The sequence below is a fragment of the Malassezia globosa genome (assembly GCF_000181695.2).
Source record: "Malassezia globosa CBS 7966 chromosome Unknown mgl_sf_7.1, whole genome shotgun sequence".
NCBI lineage: Eukaryota > Fungi > Basidiomycota > Malasseziomycetes > Malasseziales > Malasseziaceae > Malassezia > Malassezia globosa.
In genome coordinates this window covers 205,963-224,732 of record NW_001849865.1, presented here as the reverse complement: position 1 = coordinate 224,732, position 18,770 = coordinate 205,963, and the positions used below count along the sequence as shown (strand labels likewise).

Here is an 18,770-nt window from a genome sequence, read left to right as displayed (position 1 = left end):
CGACTTGGACGCCGTGGGCGTAGGTGGTGGCCGCAGCGGCAGCGCAGATGACTCTTGTGAGGTATGAGCTGCCTTCATACTCACAGCGTCGCCGAGATCAGCTCCCGCGCCGCTGTTCCTGCGAGCTTCGCGAATCGCACGGCCGTCGTCCATGAATGACGCGGCTGAATTGAGCGCATTCAACGCGTTAGCAACCAAAGAATTGCTCTCCACGCCCTAGTCTCTATTAAACATTACTACTACTTTTTCGCAGCAGCAACACACACGTTACACACCTGCACAGACACACCTACATTCCCTATCAAACTGGCACGCATGGGCGCAACGAGGCGTGGCACGGCGCGCGGAGCAATGCGCCGCTAACGCGTTTCATCCCAACGTAGATGATCGTGCCGCGCGTAAATATCAGCACGTGACGGAAGTATCTCACCACGTGACCATTCCCGTGCCAGCTGAGCCCGTGTGCACAGGTTGTGAAATATGTTGGTGAGTGGTAGGAAATATGCAAGCGGAGATAAGGCATGACAAATGTTAAGACAAGCGGGCGGTGGCGGCCTGTGCACAGTTGGTGTAGGTGGATTGGAAAGCGAGGGAGGATAAAAAAAACGGGTGCGACTCCTGCGCCTGGGCCAGTGCCTTTAATCTTTTTTTTTTTGGTGCGCTTTCCACCCACAGACCACCCACGACCGATACTACATCGAGTGTCAAGGTGTGTGAGAACTATCATCCTTTCTATAACGTCGCTGTGTCATGTACACAGGTTTGTATCCCAGACTGTAAAGTAGAAAAGCAACAGTACTCTTCGGTCTTGGGGGAACTTTTTGTATTGTGAGACCATATCCGCCGTGCAGTGAATTAGCCGAGTCCCATTCGTGATGACGTCGACTAGTGGGAGTGTGAACAACCCACCCCATATGTCTAAATTGGCAACATCGGAATCATCGACGTACGGGACTGGGTCACCGCATGGATCGCCGCGATTAGTGATGGCACACCACCTGCCTAGCGTCTTGTCGCCATATCGCGACTCGTCGTCACGCTTCCAGTCTATTGGAAGTCCACGAACGAGTAGTCCACGTATCAGTGTATTGACACGAGAAGCATCATTTGGATCGCTACATTATCCAGCATCATCTTCGCGCCCAGCATCACCATCAACGAGTCATATGCCAGAACGCTCTTACTCGCCATCACCTAGCTCAGGTGCCCAGTCAGCAGCTGCACGAATGTCAACACGGCCATTGCCACCACGGCGCTTGTCTGATACGTCCCGGCTTGTGAGCTCAGCTCTGTCACAGGGTGCGAGCGGATGTGCTGGCCTATCTCATCCAGCAGGGGCCTCTGATATCACCATGTTTGACGATGCACCGGGATCGCCACGACCTCCGCTTTCTCCTGGCATTTTGCCCCCTCATCTATCGGGTCAAACCAATACCGGTCTTGCGTCAGCACCGCTTCCGCGCTCGCCCTACGATACATACGCGGCAAATTCGCCCTCGCGCTATGGCGAGCTTTATGCACCGAGTCCGAAGCGAGATGTGTTCCGCTTTAATGCAGCGCCAGCTGGAGCACCAGGATGGCGCTCATCATCATCTGCATCGCTCGCCACAGGTCGTGGCGATGGCTCGCCTTGGTATGAGAATCGGAACTCTCCATTCGCATCCAGCTCTGTACGTGCGGGTAGTTCAGGGCTTGGATCTCGGCCGGGCAGTGTGAGTGGCGATGAGGATGCCCACTCATACCGGATGAGTAACGATGTTCTGCCACCGGAGGATGAAGCGGCTACATCTGTTCGGCCGTCTCCTGCATATACTCCGTACGGACGCACGCCTGCGTCGGCGGCGGCAGCAGCAACGACGGCTGGAATGCCTGTGCGCTCCGACTCGTCTGGCTACAGTTCGCCGATGTATCGAGCATCCGCATTACCTAATGCACCATCGCCATACTTGGCGAACTCCACACCCACCGTTGCGTATCCGCCTCGAGGCATGGCGTACCGGGCCGCAGAATGGCAAGGCGATATGTACGCGGACCATGCTGCTGATTCGTACGGCTTGCGCAGCAGGCCAAAATACGAAAACGATGTGTACGCAGCAGACACCCCGCCTGCGGGTTCGTATCCGGATACGTACTACAATCCTCCCTACCCGCGTGGCACGCCGAATAGCATGCCGTACAAGTACTCTTCGGCAGCCGCGAGTGTCACACGTTCCGATGTAGACATGTCGTCGGCTGATGAGCGCTCAGGCGATGACGAGAAAATGATGCATACGCCGAGGCGCTACGTGGCCAAGCCGTCTGCTCTAGCCTCGTCGGCGACGGCGTCTGCCACAGGGCTTGGACTGGGGCCAGGCCCCGTGCAACCTGCACCTGGATCGGGATCAGCGGTGCACAGGTTTGTTACTGGACACGGGTTAGGGTCAGTGCCAGCAACGTCAACAGCTACACTTCCTTCCGGATCAGGTCCCGCGCCGTCGTCTTCACCAGCTGTTTTGGGGCCAACGGCGTCGGCCATGACATCTGGCTTGCCAGAGAGCGACTCAGGCGGGCCTAAGCTGCATGTGTGTGATGCTTGCAACAAGACATTCAGTCGGCGCTCCGACCTCGCGCGTCACCGCCGCATCCACACTGGTGAGCGGCCGTACCCATGCGAGTTTCCTGGGTGTGGCAAAAGCTTTATCCAGCGGTCCGCATTGACTGTGCATTCGCGCGTCCACAGTGGAGAACGGCCACATCAGTGCGAGTTTGAGGGATGTGGAAAAAGCTTTTCCGACAGCAGCTCGCTGGCTCGCCACAGACGTACCCACACAGGCCGCCGTCCGTACGTTTGTACGGTGCCATCATGTGGCAAAATGTTCACGCGACGCACGACATTGAATCGGCATGTTCGAAGTCACCAAATGCCTTTAAAGAAGGGCACGGCTGACGCCGCGTTTATCGACGACGCGCCCGAGAGTGAGGAGGAGGACGACGACGATGATAGCAGTGATGATGTTCATTGATTTGTGTTTGTATGTGTTGTACATGGTTGGCTATGGTACATGGTTTTGTTTTCATTCACACACATACACATGTGCATGGGTCCTTCGTTTCCGTATTTCTTGTTTCTTTGTAGATGCCGGCCGCTGATGTGCCGCCAGGTGCGGTCGCAAGCAGCCAAGCGAAGTCGTTCTTGTAATGTTGATCGTACATTCTCGTCGACGCTGCGAGCGTGGGCGATTCGTTTGACATACGAGGCTGAGGAAAGACATACCGGAAGCCGGCATCCTAGACTCCTGCCGTTGCGTCTGTGTCACACACACAACGTTCGGGGACGGAAACTTGATCCAGCTGCCATGTCTGCCTCGTCAAACTACACGCTTTTCGGCTGTCGAAGGAGCCCTATATGCTTCTGGCACACTCTTTGCTTCATGGCCCTTAAGACCACCGAGTGTTGTGTGGTCTGGTGCAGCCTTGTCCGTGGACATAGGTGTCGCGTCCGCTGAGTGCGACGCAGCTAGCGCCGGTGCAGGGGCCTGGGGCACAGCTGCAGCGTCATGCACGGCTTCATGAAGCACTTCGCCCTGCGTGAGACCGCGCTCTTTCGCCATCAAAAGCAAGTGCTCGGGAACAGATGAAGTACGTTGAGGAAGCACGCCTGCTTGTGGTGACGATGCGTCGTTGAAGTGGGGCACGTCATCCGTCACACGATGTGCCTCTCTCAGGAGCTCCTTGAAACGGTCATCGTGCTCATCGATGTCAAAAGGCAAAGCGCGCCGCTCTTCGGATGCATGGCCCTCAAACGACTCACGCAGCTGCTCAATCTCATGTCGCACACTTGCGACACTGCGGTCGAAAGCATCTTGGGCTCCGGGGTACAGACCAACTTGATTCACAGCATCCGGCGCGTACGACGGCACGTCGCGAAGACCTGAGCCGACTATGTCCTTCCACGTTTTCCCTTCGGCACGCAGACGCGCAGCAAGGTCGTCCTTAATGCGGCGTGGAAGACCTGGTCCCCGGTACGCCAGCGCAGTGTATAGCTGCACAGCGCTTGCACCAGCACGAGCAAACTCCAAAGCATCCTCGGCTGTCATGATGCCGCCGCAGCCAATCAAAGGGATCTTGCCTTCACTGCGTTTGTAAATGACCTGGAGAGCATGAAGAGCAAGTGGCTTGACAGGTGGACCTGAGAGTCCACCCGCCTCATGCACGTGCTGAGTCGAAAGAAGACCAGCGGGCCGAGAGACCGTTGTATTGCTCACGATAATGCCGTCGATCTTGCTTGCACGTGCAGCGTCAGCCACATCCTCAAGCTCGGCATCGCTGAGGTCGGGCGCCACTTTCACGACGAGGGGTAGCGAATCTATACGTTGCTTCGCGACATCATCACGAGCCGTCACGACGTCACGCAACACGCCCTCCAGCACACTTCGACGCTGCAGACGACGGAGACCCGGTGTGTTTGGACTGCTCACGTTGATCACAAGCATATCGGCATACGCGCCCAGAGCTTGTACGCCCTTGACATAGTCGACGACCGAATCCTCGCGCGAAGACTTGTTTTTTCCTAGGTTGATGCTCAGCAGGCGGTCTTGCTTTAGACTGCGCGGCACGTGTGCGTCGTCCAGCAGGGATGTATTGATTACAGGGTAATTGGCAAATACCTGTGCCTCTGCGAGTGCCGTTGGCTCCGGCGCTGGCGCACCGACAGAAGAGACCAAGCCCTCGCCAGCGGACAAAACACGCTGCACCCATTTGTGCAAGCGCGCATGCAATCTCTCCCGCACGGCTTCGTGACCCTCGGAGTTGAAGCCCATACGATTGATCACAGCTGCATCTAATGGCAGGCGGAACATGCGTGGAGTTGGATTGCCCGGCTGCGGCTCTGGGGTAATGCTACCGATCTCAACGAGACCGAAGCCAAGGTCAAAAAGACCGTCGATGGCTTCTCCCTGCTTGTCGAATCCGGCCGCAAGTCCTATAGGATTCGTAAGGGTCTTTCCAAATAGCTCGGTACGCAGGACTTCGTCATCCTTGCCACAGTCTCGTGGCGCGAGTCCGTGCTCGAGGAGCTTGATTGAAATCTTCGAACCCGACTCAGGATCCGTTAGCAGTTCCATCATCGGAGGAAATAGCCAGCGATGCACTCCCGCACGCGAGTCCAAGCAGTACACGCCAAATGCAGCACCAGCCACAATGGCAGTCACAGTAACGAGGCCAGATACGACACGACGTGGCGTCGACGGTCGCGCGCGCATCGACATCGCTCGCACGTTGAGCTGAGTCTTTGGTTTTACGTAGGCACGCGCCACATGGCATGCAGGAGCGAGTGGGGATCGTGTCGCTACAGTTCGAAACACCATGATCGACTGCCTCTCACGCACACGTTTTCGCTCTCGCACTGAACGTCGTCACCGATAGGAGTGTCTCAAATGTGAGGTGCCAGTAAATGGTCCACCCACATGCGAAGCCCCCCGCCGTCGGTCCATCCATTGCAGCCAACGAGGACCGCACGCGACCACCAATCGTCGCCCCCCCCCCGGCCACGCGGCGCCCCCAACAGTAAGACTGGCGCCAGGGCAGCGACATGTCACGTGATCACGAGGCGCGTCCGACGACCCGTGCGTAAGACCAGAACCTCGTGCGCGTATTCATGGAGGCTGAGGTCACATTCTCAGCCAGCTGCGAGGTAGTCTGCGGCGCTACTTAGCAGTTACTCCCACATTCTCGGCAGTAACATCGCTCGCTCACGACACGTGTCGGATTTGTCTCCTTGCTTTCTTAAGACTACTTCCTCGATAGCACAGACTGACAACGCTGCGCGGCCGCCATGTCAGGCGTGCAAAGCTATGTGGATCGTATGTGTTCAAGCCCCCTTTCTTTGCCATGTATTCCTCTTTCTCTTTATTCCTCTCTCTCTCTCTCTCTCTCTCTCTCTCTCTCTCTATCCCCATATTCCCAAATGCGGCTTTTGACTCACACTTCCAGAGCAAGTGCTTCTTGTAACACAAGATGGGCGCGTGATTGTTGGCTTGCTCTGTGGATATGACTCGAATGGTACCATCATTCTCGCCAACAGCGTGGAGCGCCTATTCAGTGAAGATGCGCCCGTGGAAAGAGGTACCCCTCGGCGTGTATATCGTCGGAGGTGACAGCATGTATGTATGCAAATGACGTGTATCATTATCAGCGTGTGCTTACATGATGTGCGCAGTGCTTTGCTTGGACCTCTGGACATCGAGAAAGACCGCCTAATACCCCTCGCATCGCTGGTCGCGGCGCCTATTCCAGCAGTGCGGCATCGTTGATGCGCCAACTTTTTTTCAGGATGTGTGAGCAAACCACCTGATGGACACCATGCTTGTGCATCTGTTGGCCTATAACTCTCTCTCTCTCCAGCGAATGTGCGTCCTAAAACCAACGTTTTCCTCCGCCATGTTTTGCCCCGTGTGGGCCTTCCTTGCATTACGTCTAGTTAGCTATGTATACCAAAAGAAAGGAATTGTGAAACGACACATGAAAGGCTTAGTGCTTCCATAGAGACTATATCGCTCATGGCTTACGCGCAACAAAGAACATCATCGGCGTAAAGAGCTTCTTGCGACCTCCAGCAACAAGTGCATCGGCCGCAACTTTGAGGGATTCACCCACATCATACGTTCCCTTGGGCGCAATTCCGACGAATTCCAGAGCCCGCACAGCCGACTGCGTCACGAGTTTTCCAAACCAAGTCATACGCCAGCACGTAAACAAATCCCATGCTGTCTGCACCTTGCGAATATCGCCTTCCAGCGGGTAGTACCATGGTATCTTGTCGCCCTGATCAGCGAGATCTGTCTCATACTCAATCTGGAAGCCGACAGTCTTGAGTGCAGTACGAGCCTGTGCAATGGACCGCATCTCAGGAATGCCATCGCCGAGCTCGATACCGTGTGCGATTTTGCGGTGCTCAGGGTTGGACGGATCGTATGAATCTGTCATACACCATTCATACAAACCAAACACGCCACCTGGCTTCAGTACACTCAGGATCTCTCCATAGACGCCTTCCCAAGACGGTGCATGGCAAGTTGCCTCAATTGCGTACACAGCATCAAAGCTGTTCTCTCCGAACTGTTCCTTTAACTTCATAAAGTCACCCTTGACAAACGAAAGCTGGTCCTGCAACTCCGCCTTGGCCGTGTATCGGTTCGCACGGTCGACCTGGTACGCGTTGTTATTAACTCCCACAATCTGCACGCCAGCAAAGCGAGCAATTTCCCGTGCTGGCCCTCCCACACCACAACCCACGTCCAACACACGCATACCTGGGCGCAGATTCATTGTATGAGCCAAGAAGTGCTCATGGCGTGCCAGAGCCTGGTAAAATGCTTCACCAGGATAGTAACGAGCGAAATGGAAGTTCATACCCCATCCATACTCGTACAGGTCAGTAGCACCATCATAGTAAGCATTTACTACGTTTGAATACTGGTCCAAGCGAGCAGCCTGATCCTTTTCTGAATCTTTGGTCGAATCCGCGTTCCAGAACTTGGTATAGTCCGCAATACCTTGCCTGTTACGAAGCTCAGTGGATGACGTTCCAGACATGAGGGTTCAAGGCAATAAGAATGAACAGGAAACTACAATATGTCAGCTTTCGTTCGAATAAGCAGGATACATCGTGTCATGAAGCGTGAGAAGAGGCAGGATGCTTTCGTGCGCTTGCTTCAGGGACTTGAATGGGTTAGCCGCAAGCGGCTCATACCTCCATGGCAAAGTCAGGCGTTCTGTATCTCTTTCATCTTGAGCAGCGCAACCCTTCTCCCCTTGGCCATCAAGCACGGGATCTACTCACCACAACTGGGGCCGGCACACGAGCACACAAGAAAAATACGTTTTGGGCCAGCAGAGCCCTTTTATACAGATTCGAGGATGCGGGCGCTGGATCCTCGACATATGACCTGATTCGGACCTGTCTGCTAAATGCAGGACGAATGCATGTGCCACGTGACATGGACGGCACCCATGTGCACACCGACGCGTGCACAAACGTGTCATGCATCTGCGTATAGTGTGGAGGAAGGTCCTCCAACTCCAGCAAGCGAGAAGCGATGTCGACTGCTCCGCGAAAGTTGAAAGAAAGCACGTCACCCTCTTCCCATGAAGCCAACGTCAATACATTGCATATCACTTGGCTCTCGATAGGAGTCTACTTCTTTCTTTTTTTATTCTTTTCAAGATGACTGTTTGTACTTGGACGTATCAAGGATCTGCTTTCCGCATATAGCGCACAGACCTTTTTTGTAGGCGCACGCTGTCATGTCAGAAAACGTGCACATGCACTTGGTTTCACTTCAACATACATTGGCAAAATTGAGCATGTTTCTGAGTGACTCGCTGCTTACATAGCTTGCACTGCGCACCTAGAGGAGAAAACCTGTTCGACTTGGAAAGTAGTTTGTTCTCTCCCACCTTTCTCCCACCACCTACAGGCCCTGGTCCATGGCGCGCAGCTGACGCCTTGGCCCCAGATCCCGAAGATACAAGGGTGCCAGATGCGTCGCGGTTGCGCTTCACGTAAGAGGCAGCTTAACGTACAAAAGGATCAGGAGCACCTGCCTTGCTCAACAATTTTTCACATTTCTGGCATACCATTCCTTAAGGCAGCAGTGACGTAGCCTGTAAGTAATCAACCAAAGCAGTTAGCACGCGTCACGTTGAGAGTCCCGGCAGTAACATACCACGAGATTGACTGTCGAAAATCATTTCATAATCCATTTTTATTGCGCTTCGACACAGGCAGGGTGTTGGGCCTAATTATGAATTGGGAGGATGCGGACATGAATATGCTGTGGAGGCCACGTGAACCATGTCTATGTACGCGCGCACGGCGCGGTCGCAAGCATTTTACGCGTAGTTAGCCAGCATCCATGTCGATCGTGCACCTTCAGAATGTTGAGATTATTAACAGCAAGGCCCGGTTCTCGGATCCTTATATATTTAAGGTGACATTTGAATGTATTTCGCCGCTTGAAGATGGTATGTACCTTTCTTTCAAACTAACAAGGACCTAGATCTTGAATGGAAACTCATTTACGTCGGATCTGCCGAATCGGAAGAATACGACCAAGAACTCGATAGTTGCATGGTGGGACCAGTCCCAGTGGGCGTGAATTCTTTCGAGTTTGAGGCTGAAGCCCCATCATCTGAAAAGATACCTGCTTCTGATTTATTAGGTGTCACAGTCATATTGCTCACAGGTTCCTACAAGGATGCGGAATTCATTCGAGTAGGCTACTATGTGAACAATGATTATGAGTCGGAGGAATTACGAGAGAACCCGCCGGAGCAAATTCAGCTTGACAAAGTGTGTCGGGAGGTCCTAGCCAGCAAACCACGCGTCACGCGCTTCAATATCAATTGGTACGCATTGAAAGCGATTGACAAACAGGGATAATCCTAAGGAGATGATCAAACCACCTGAAGAACCTAGCACGCAAGCTGAACAGAATGACACTACTGTGGATGCTGTAGAATCGACGCCGAATCCCATGTTCCGGCCGGCGCCTGATTCTGGCTCTGGCAGCAGTGCATTTGTCCCCTTTGAGTCATGACAGGATTTGGAGGTTCTTCAGGACATGCTGTTAATCATGGTCTACCTCATCTTCACTCCCTTAACAAAGCGATATTCCCTATTTCGCCATCCTCCTGCATCACATACATCCCCCCCTTCCTTCATACACATAGCATGTGTCCCATCTATGATACATACCCCGCATTGGTGAGCCAGTCCAAAATACTTGCAGGGCTCGCGAGGGTGTTGAAATAGATCGATTCAGCACGACTCGACATGGTATCCTCGAGCATGTATGCCAAGTGTCTGTGCAGAAGAGACGTGGGAAGACTCCACTTCATAGCATAATCGACGAAGCGCCGTACCGCCTCCCTTGGAGTGTGTGGCTCGCCGGCGAAGAGCGCAGGATTTGCAAGCAATCCTCGAGCGCTCATAGCCCCACGTGCTCCAGTGTGTGCGCGCCAAGCCATAGCATCTTCGTTGCTCCAAATGTCGCCGTTCACCACACACGGAGCGAATCCACCTGCACCACCGTCCTCAGCCCATGTCCAAGCATCGCCTGGCGACGTGCCTCGAGCCGTTTGAAGTCCACATGTACGCGCACAATCGACAGCAAATTGCACGGCATCGAGATGGACTGGGTCTGAGCCAGATGATTCATGCCGAGTTCGGCCGTGGATCGTGATGAATGACGCACCCGCATGCAATGCATTTCGGACGAGCGTATCTGTGCGTCTGTGTAGCAAGGGTGTGAGCACATAGAAAAAGTCGCGTACCTAGCGACGTACCTCAAGTCTGGATCAATGCGAATCTTGACACTGACACAATATGCATCACCCAAGCGGCCTTTCACTGTACGTATCATGTCGGCAACGAGCTCCGGCTCCTCTAGCAGATACGACCCGACCCGTTCTTCATACGCCCACGGCTGTGGACAGCCACAGTTTAGGTCAATTCCGTCCACATAAGGACTGACAAGCTCAGCTGCATCAGCAAGAGGCGACGAATGACTCGCTGCAAGCTGGCAAACAAGCGCTCCACGAATGCATGCCTCGGTGCTGGCAAGCCGAGGAGTCATATGGAACACACCCCGTTCCTCAGAATTTGTCGAAAAGTCTGAATCACGCGCTTTCGGATGGCGACTGAATTCTTCTGCGAGGATCATGGGAGTGGTGGTGATATGGGTATTGTAACGTGCTATGAGCGCTCGAAACGGCAACTTCGAGTATCGCACCATAGGCGCGCCAAGATTTACATTGTCAAATGCGCACAGAATATGATGCGGTGGCAAAGCCACAGGTAGTGTGCCCATTCAAGCACTTACGAGCACACGAACCCCGGTGACTCTCAATCGCTTGCGGCGCCTGCCACGACAGCTTCCAGATATTCACAAAAAAAAAATTATACTTGGCGACACACGTGAAGGGCGTGCGTGTTGGGTTCGTCGCTTCGAGCGTCACTACAAGTTCCCTCCACCAATGATTGACGACCCTGTCTTGTACACACATAAACTTTTCAGAACTCGACCGCGCGTGGTGTTCACGGAGTAATGACGATGACAAATGTGTTGCAGGGAGCGAGCAAAGTCAAGGCATCTATAGGCACGTCAAAAGAGGTGCGACGCGCTTTTGATTCAGACTTGGAGACTTGCTGGTCCTACGATCTTGTATGTGCGAGAGAAACAGGCTTGGCTGACCGTACAGGGCACACCGAGTCCGAGCGCGGGCGCTGAGCTCGTCTGCCATTTGGCAGAGGAAGTGCCCCTACAGAGCATTCGCGAAATTACGTGCACATTTGGGGGCGGTTTCTCACCTGTGCGCGTCCAGCTTCATGCTCTCGTGTCTGCGGCAGAAACGAGCACGTCACATGCAGTATCAGTGCTGGATGTATACCCGAAAGATGGGAATATGGCTCAGACTTTTGCGTAGGTTGAACAAGCTGTGTAACTAACCGAGGATGACAGTATCGATTTTGATCCCATATCGCAGAATCTTCAGAATCAAGGCCTGTCGCCGGACGCAGTCACTTCGACGATGGCCCTGCGCCTGGATGGAAGCACGGATGGATTTGGGCGTGTCATCGTATATCAACTCGCTGTTCTAGCACGCAAGGATCAATGATAATGAACTTCTGCTACTATACAAATAGGTGCCTTTTAGGTTGGAAAAGCATGTATGTATATTACAAGAGCCATTCACACATCGTGCATGATAGGAGCAGATGGTAGTGGCAGCATGTCATCCTCGGTGTTTGCTGGCGATGGAGCTCGCAAACCCAGTTCTAGGTCTGCCACGTCTCTTTCATTGGAAGCATGCTGGTCATATTGAGGAAGGTATGTCACAGGTAAGTACGATGCATCGGTTGGATGCAGGCCGGGCATGGATGGAAGTAATGTGGCGAGGCCTGCACGCTCTGCTTCAGCTTCTTGGGCTTTGGTATCGGAAGCCAAAGGCGCATACAAGTCATATCTTGACTCGAATGAAACAGGAGGCCCTGGAAGCATATTTCTGCGGGAGGATCCCTGCTGTACATGAGAATTGTCTTGCGGATCAGTCCACTCAGGAGCAGTTGGCGGCGCAAGCGCTTCGTTATTCGTGGTGAGATTCAACGCAGGCGCACTAGATGCGTTGTACAAAGCCTCGAGCGTCGACTTTTCGTCCGTTGAAATGTGTGCGCATAACGCACTTGTTTCCGGCGCGCTCTCCACGCACTGATCGTGGATGCGAGAAGATGAGCTTGACTCACTCAGAGACTGCATGGGATGGAGCTTTTCACGCATGCGTTGTTCACGAACATTTACTGTGCCATAACATGGGGGAACCGTGGCGAACGGATCCATCGGTAAAGCGTCCACGGCATCAATGTCAGTTTGATCGATATTTGTGCTAGTCCGGGGGTATCTGGATGGAGAACGAACGGACGATGGCGTTCTGGTTCTAGATGAGTCAGCCAGAGCGCTCTGCGGAGAAGCCGTGGTATCGGAGACGTGCTCTTGTGGGACTGGCGAGGTCAAGTGCATAGCGTGTGGGATAGGTGGATCCAGCGCGGACACGTCTACTTGCATCTCAGACGCATGGCGAGACGGCCGCAGATGGCGATGTGCGCGATTCGATACACGAGCACGGCGTCGCAGCCGCCGACGGAAGAGCTTGTGCGGGTGCCGAATACGTTGGGACATACGAGAATGAGAGCCCCAATGATCCTCATTTTCCTCGTCATCGAGGTCAAGTGTTTCATCATCGCTGTCGTCATATCTTGCACCAACACCAATGTCGCGAAGAAACACAGCAAGACCTATGATCAAGATGATCAACAGAGCGAGGAAAATAGCTGTGATAATGATAGCCTTGCGCTGAAACCATACGCTGCGCCGACTGTAAGTGTTAAAAGGACTTCTTATGCCAACACATTGTTCAGTATCTATATGACAAACCCAAATCAAGGAGCCGCTCGTCTCCATGAAGGTACCCTGAGACGCGGATGCAGCAGCAGGTAAATGTGTGTGTGTTTTGGCACTAACAGGAGCCACGAAGGCCAAGAAGCAAATACTGGCATCCCATCGACATTGGTGACGATGTCGGGAGCGCCGCATTGGCCAGCACGCTCCCTGTACGACTGGCGACGATGACAGTACACGCTGTGATAATGAGAGTGAATTTAATCACTCGCACGCGTTGGGTTCAGTCCGATCACGTCCGACGCCCACGTGTTCAGGGCTCAAGAAAGAGGTAATTTTGAGTCTAAAGTAGAAAGAATTACAAAAATAAAAAAAAAATATATATATATAGATGCGGATGCATATATACTCTCACTTTGCACGGTGCCTCGTTTCCTATAAACAGGTGGAGGAACGACTGCATGCGGGGGGGTTGGGCGAAGAAGGGGAAGCGAGAAGCCTCACTGAGAGTTCATGTGCTACAAATGTGGAGAGAGACATGTTGATGAGAAGTCGAGATGATCTGCGAGCATTGGCTGAATTTACGCTCGTGGTGCCAGGTCATTGTGTTGTCTTCGTGATTCGATGCACCAAGATTATTCTTCTATGTCGCTCGCATCGTATCCTTGTAAAATTTCAGCATCCTCGTCCGTAGAGAGCATATGGTAGTGAGAGAACGGACGTTCGGAACGACGCAGAATGTCGCGTGTGATGGGCATGTCATGCAAGAAAGCTAAGATATTGGCCCAAATCATGCTGACATATCCACGAGCAACATGAATACCAGACTCTGCGTGAGACATGGCATGGTGGACAATCGGGATATGTTCAAGTTCTGGAAGAGTGATCGTGCCGCGCTCACGCTGCATCAGAAGCCACGAGACGCCCATCCAACTGCCCAACAACAAGCACGGCACAAACACGAGGTACCAAAGCACAGTGCCAATGCCGTAGCGCGAGCGACAGCGATGCCTGCGTCCACGATCAGGGCGCTCTCCTCCCAAGCAGCGCGACAAGGGAATCTTGCGAACATTGGTGCGCTCATACCAGAATCCATCGTAGTCAGGAGCATCGCGTGCACATTGCGTATCGTGGTCGTCCTGCGTGGGAGATACAGGCGCCGATACGCCGGCATAGGGGACACAGACGCCCGTTGTCGCATTGCGGAAGTGGTTGAATTCACATTCAAAGTCTGCTGCGCTGCAAGTGCAAGGCGTCTTTTCTACGCTTTGTTGCGGCATGACATCGCCTACGTAGCAGATGCGATCGCGCTTGCGGCGCCAGAGCCATGTCTGCTGGCCGAACAAGCACGGCTCAGCCCGCTGCTGGCTCGGACTCCACTTTTCGAAATCACTGCGTACTTCATCTTTGGCATCCCACTCACACGCACGAGAAAGCACGTGAGAAAAGTCCAGGAAGACGGCCATGGAGCGGCCAGCTGCCTCGCCAAGCAGCACAAACTTGCGTTTCGTGTCTTCCGGCACAGTGTCGATCATGTGCACATGCATGCGCTCGCCAAAGTGGTACACATGCCATGTAAGGCCCTGATCCAGAGTGTATTCGACGGAGTCCGTCGGCTGGGTGTCATCGACGAGCACGATCACGGAGCCATGATCGCCGAATTCCCACAGGTGCGTGCCTTTGCGCATTTCTTCCCAAGAGAATCCGCCGTCACGAGTAAAGAAGGTATCGCATTCCTCGTAGGGCTTCAAACTCCGACCGACACTGCCTGTCGCAAGCATAAAGCCCGTGGCCGAGGGACTCGTCAGTGTGACGCGCAAGTTGGGTCGCTCCAGCAGATTGCGCAAGTGCAAGTTACAGCCGACATGATCGCACGCGTACGGTGCGCCGAGCGAGTCATGCGAGGGCATGGTAATGGGATTCCATGAACCGCCGTCGTTGTGTGTGATGACAGTGCGCAGCTCTTTGACGCCCGAGACGCTTGCGTCGTCCGTGTTGGCGACGACGTTCGCGAAGGCGATGCCATCCAATCCTTGCATCTTTTCAAAGTCAACAAATCCCTGCGCGTTCCGATTCACATTCGGTAACGACAGGGCAAAGTACGTCCCGTTCGAGTTGCTCTTGATGATGTCGCCCCACTGCGCGCGTGCGTGCGCGCGCGTCGTCGTTACGTGCAAAAACACAGCACGCGTCACCGAGTCTAGCACGGTGTAGGCAGAGTGCGCCAGGTCCAGCATCGGGGGCAGGCTAATGGGCGCAAAAGTATGTGCATCCATGGAAACGTGCATGTGGAGTGAAGATGACACAGAGCCTGCTGACGATGGGGAGGAAGGCACAGCTGACGAATCGGCGCGCGTCAGCTTCGCCACAAGCATGTACTGCGAAAACACGGAAAAGCCAAGGATGTCGGGCATGACGACGCGACGCCCGCGAGTGAAGAACTCGCCGCCAACCACAAGGTTCACTTGCCGCGGCGTCGACCGCTGACCAGGCAGCAGCTTAGAGCCGCGGCCTCGGTGGTTCTGCGTCTCGGGCGCCTCCTCCAGCTCACAAACGACGTCGCGATCGCCACCGGTAAAGTCCATCGTGGCTCGAAGGAATGCACACTTGCGCACGTGGGTTGCGGCACGCCGCCAGTCCACGTACCGCTCGTCTTTGGTGTACCACAACTCCGTTTGACATGCGTGCGAGTCGCCGAGACAGTCGCGGCTGCCAGTCCAAAGGACCCATGATGGATGCTGCGCATGGAAGCCCATGGTATCAAAGCCAACGCCATTCGCCTCGATGGGCGCCTCAAACCACTTCCAATGCACGCCGCCATCGCGTGTATAATGCACGACTTTGCCCTGAGTGATCAGGTACGCGCGTTGCTTATCATGAGGATGTTGGACGAGCTGGAGCACAGAGCTCGCGCGATGGCCAGGCACACGAAGGTCTAGCGCATGCCATGAGCTGCCGTCGTCCGTCGATTGGTACACGTCGCCACTATACAGACGCGCCAAGATCCGTGGAGACGCGGGGAAGTGCAGGATGTCGGCAACACGCGAGGGAAATTCGAATTTGACATGCGACACGCTGCCAGCCGCCGGCACAGCATCCGTGCAGGGCCGGTCGATGGGTGCATCCAGAGCCGGCGTGCCATGCTTTGGATCAGGCTCGCACGTGTTTCCGGGAATCTTTCGGTAGCCGGATGGGCCCTTGAACGTCTTGGCACCACGCACACACTCGCCCGGCGGCACCGGCAGCTTGATCTTGAGCCTGCACTCGCCCTGCTCTCGCACAAAGCCCATATCACATTCGTAGTCGGCCCTGGTACAAGCGCAAGGCTCATCATGACCCTTCGGCTCGTGGAACTTGTCGCGCACGAAACAGTCAGCCTGGGGCTTGCGTCGCATGTACCACTGGCGATGGCCAAACAGGCAAGAGCTGTGGGGTGTGGCTGGGTAGAACTTTTCAAAGTCAGACGCCGCGCACTTGCGCTTCGACAAGCCGGCAAAGTCGAGGAAGATCGCGACGTGGCGCTCCTTGAGTGACGCTGTGCCCCGCGGACGTGAGCCCATCAGCAGGAGTTTGAGCGCCGTTCCATCAGGTGCCGTCGTCAGCACAACCGGCTCAATCGGCATGGGAAGCGGCAGCTTCGTCCATGTGGACCCATAATCAAATGAGTACAAGAGAGTGTCTACGCTCGATGCATCCTCGGCCATGACGAGCAAGCCGCCCTGGTCGGCAAACGTGTGCCGGTGGGGATGCCGCGCGACCATGCGCCAAGTGAGTCCTGCATCCGTGCTGAGGAACGTATCGCATTCGGCATATGGGCGCAAGCGATCTCCAATCGACCCCACCCCCATCACGAGCCCAGGCGCCGTCGAGGAGAACACGTGCCCCAGGTTTCGAATCGAGAGCACGGCATGCAAGTGCAGTGCGCATGACGAAGACGGCGGCTGAAACTTGCACCCAGTGAGGCGGCCATCCACATCCGTGCTGGGCGGCTGAAGAGGTGTCCAGGATGCACCCTCGTCATGCGTGATCCGCGTCTGTACGCGATCCAAAGCGCCCTCTACTTTGACGTTGACAATCGCCGCACCCTCCATGTTCGTAAGGTGCTCGTAGTCAATAATGCCATCGGCGTTTCGTTGCGTATGTACAATGCTGGACGAAAAGTTCGTTCCTGTGCTGTCGCTCATGAACAGAGCAGATGTGCGGCTAGTCTGGTCCAGCATGTCGACCAGCAGGCGGTGCTGCGGCCCCTCTAGGATCGTGTACCCAGTCTCGTGCGCAAGCGGTGCATGCGGGAACTGTGCCTGTGTCCAGCGCTCAGCATCACGGCTCACATACAGCCGAAGCTCGCCAGGCGTGCTTGACTGCGCATCACTCAGGGCAGCGACCAGGAATTCACCCGACTTACCCATGTTTAGGAACCCACGCGGTTCCAATCGACCCTCCAACGACACAGGGATGCGTGTGTTAAATAGGTCGTCGCTCATGAACAGCCGGCTTTGGCGAACATCGCGTTTTTCCATGCCTGTCATCCAGGATGAGGCTCTCGCCGCTGGCGGTACAGCACGGCCGACCGTCGATGGGATAGCTCCAGAGCCCGCATCGAGACCAGTGCGATGTGCTAATGGCGGCACCTTGGCGCTTTCATCCCAAGCAATGCATAGAATGCGCTGCATCGCTTGAGGCGCGACAGCCACCTCAGGTGTCATTTTCGCCCAGTGGCATTGGTCGACAAGGTCCAGCAGCAGCTTGGCATCCGATGCAAATCCATCGGTTGTATAATACGCTGCATCCTGACACACGGTGCGAAAGAACCACGCGCTACAGCGTCGTCCGATGTACAAGATCCAATCCTTGTGCTGAGGATCGGCATGGAAATCAAGGGGAGACACGCCCGAAAGGGAGGGAGGATCAGGCGTCGAGAACCGTTGCCAAGACTCACCACGATTCACCGAGCGCCAGTGATCGTTTCCATTCGAGAGAATAAATGCTTGCGACGGCTCATAGGGATGTAGGATCAACATGTAAGCGTGTCCCATTGGAGGCCCTGAAACAGGTGCCCAGGTCATGCCTTCGTCAGCACTCCTATACACAATTCCATCGATAGAATCATGCCATAACACCACACTAGAATCTTCAAAGTACTTGATTTGCGCCGGTATATTGGGAAAGGTTGAGACATTCACCGACGGACTTTGTGCGGCGCGCACAAGCAAGGCTGAAAGTCCCAAGAAGAGGCCGATGTACACGTGAACGCAGCGCCACCACATGCCAGGCACACACCCTAATGCGGGAGATTGTTGCTGTACCGTATGGTCGACGCACGCTGGTCAGTGGATCAGATGCACGTCGGCGACACACACACACACACACACACACACACTCGACCCGCAAAATCCAAGGGACACGAGACAGGAAAGGTGTGTGTGAAGCAGCGAGTTTGGCCCAGGGATGAACACGACAAAATGCCCGTTGTCACTCGCGAGCGATGCAAATGGACTTCAATTTCTCCTAAGAAGAAGAAAAAATAAAAAAAGGAAAGGAAGGCTACTCGCGACTGATAGAATCGCGAGATGTTGGCTCGCTCGCTCGTCAAACCGATCCTCGAGATAATTCGTGAGCCCAACGTTCTGTTCTCACATAAACTGGCACTCCACGCGCCAATTGATCTCCTCCACATTTTGCGGATCATCCAAGTAGGCATATGACATACGCCAACGTCTGCATCACCCTATGGGGGAGGTTCCTGCAACGGGTCAAGCCAAACCATTCTGGCATGCAACGCTGTATTCAAGCAAGTAGATTTGTGTTACATACAAGTGCTGTCAAGATAAAGTG

The 18,770-nt window shown here is 54.4% G+C and overlaps 7 protein-coding genes across 7 annotated transcripts; 2 read left to right on the top strand and 5 right to left on the bottom strand.

The window, feature by feature from the left end:
- Positions 1-875: 875 nt before the first annotated feature.
- On the top strand, positions 876-3,002 carry MGL_2879 (uncharacterized protein; the record flags this gene model as incomplete). The annotated part of the gene is made up of 1 exon (XM_001729841.1): positions 876-3,002. One exon carries the CDS (start codon positions 876-878, stop codon positions 3,000-3,002), a length of 2,127 nt encoding a protein of 708 aa, XP_001729893.1.
- Positions 3,003-3,347: 345 nt separating this feature from the next.
- MGL_2878 (uncharacterized protein) lies at positions 3,348-5,345 on the bottom strand (the record flags this gene model as incomplete). Its single annotated transcript, XM_001729840.1, has 1 exon — positions 3,348-5,345. The coding sequence occupies one exon, from the start codon at positions 5,343-5,345 to the stop codon at positions 3,348-3,350; it is 1,998 nt and encodes a 665-aa protein (XP_001729892.1).
- A 1,189-nt stretch (positions 5,346-6,534) lies between these two features.
- On the bottom strand, positions 6,535-7,572 carry MGL_2877 (uncharacterized protein; the record flags this gene model as incomplete). The annotated part of the gene is made up of 1 exon (XM_001729839.1): positions 6,535-7,572. The coding sequence occupies one exon, from the start codon at positions 7,570-7,572 to the stop codon at positions 6,535-6,537; it is 1,038 nt and encodes a 345-aa protein (XP_001729891.1).
- Positions 7,573-8,894: 1,322 nt separating this feature from the next.
- Positions 8,895-9,578, top strand: MGL_2876 (uncharacterized protein; the record flags this gene model as incomplete). The annotated part of the gene is made up of 3 exons (XM_001729838.1): positions 8,895-9,003; positions 9,039-9,387; positions 9,416-9,578. The coding sequence occupies 3 exons, from the start codon at positions 8,895-8,897 to the stop codon at positions 9,576-9,578; spliced, it is 621 nt and encodes a 206-aa protein (XP_001729890.1).
- A 145-nt stretch (positions 9,579-9,723) lies between these two features.
- MGL_2875 (uncharacterized protein) lies at positions 9,724-10,703 on the bottom strand (the record flags this gene model as incomplete). Its single annotated transcript, XM_001729837.1, has 2 exons — positions 9,724-10,273; positions 10,327-10,703. The coding sequence occupies 2 exons, from the start codon at positions 10,701-10,703 to the stop codon at positions 9,724-9,726; spliced, it is 927 nt and encodes a 308-aa protein (XP_001729889.1).
- A 1,029-nt stretch (positions 10,704-11,732) lies between these two features.
- Positions 11,733-12,998, bottom strand: MGL_2874 (uncharacterized protein; the record flags this gene model as incomplete). Its single annotated transcript, XM_001729836.1, has 1 exon — positions 11,733-12,998. The coding sequence occupies one exon, from the start codon at positions 12,996-12,998 to the stop codon at positions 11,733-11,735; it is 1,266 nt and encodes a 421-aa protein (XP_001729888.1).
- A 572-nt stretch (positions 12,999-13,570) lies between these two features.
- On the bottom strand, positions 13,571-18,202 carry MGL_2873 (uncharacterized protein; the record flags this gene model as incomplete). Its single annotated transcript, XM_001729835.1, has 1 exon — positions 13,571-18,202. One exon carries the CDS (start codon positions 18,200-18,202, stop codon positions 13,571-13,573), a length of 4,632 nt encoding a protein of 1,543 aa, XP_001729887.1.
- Positions 18,203-18,770: the final 568 nt, after the last annotated feature.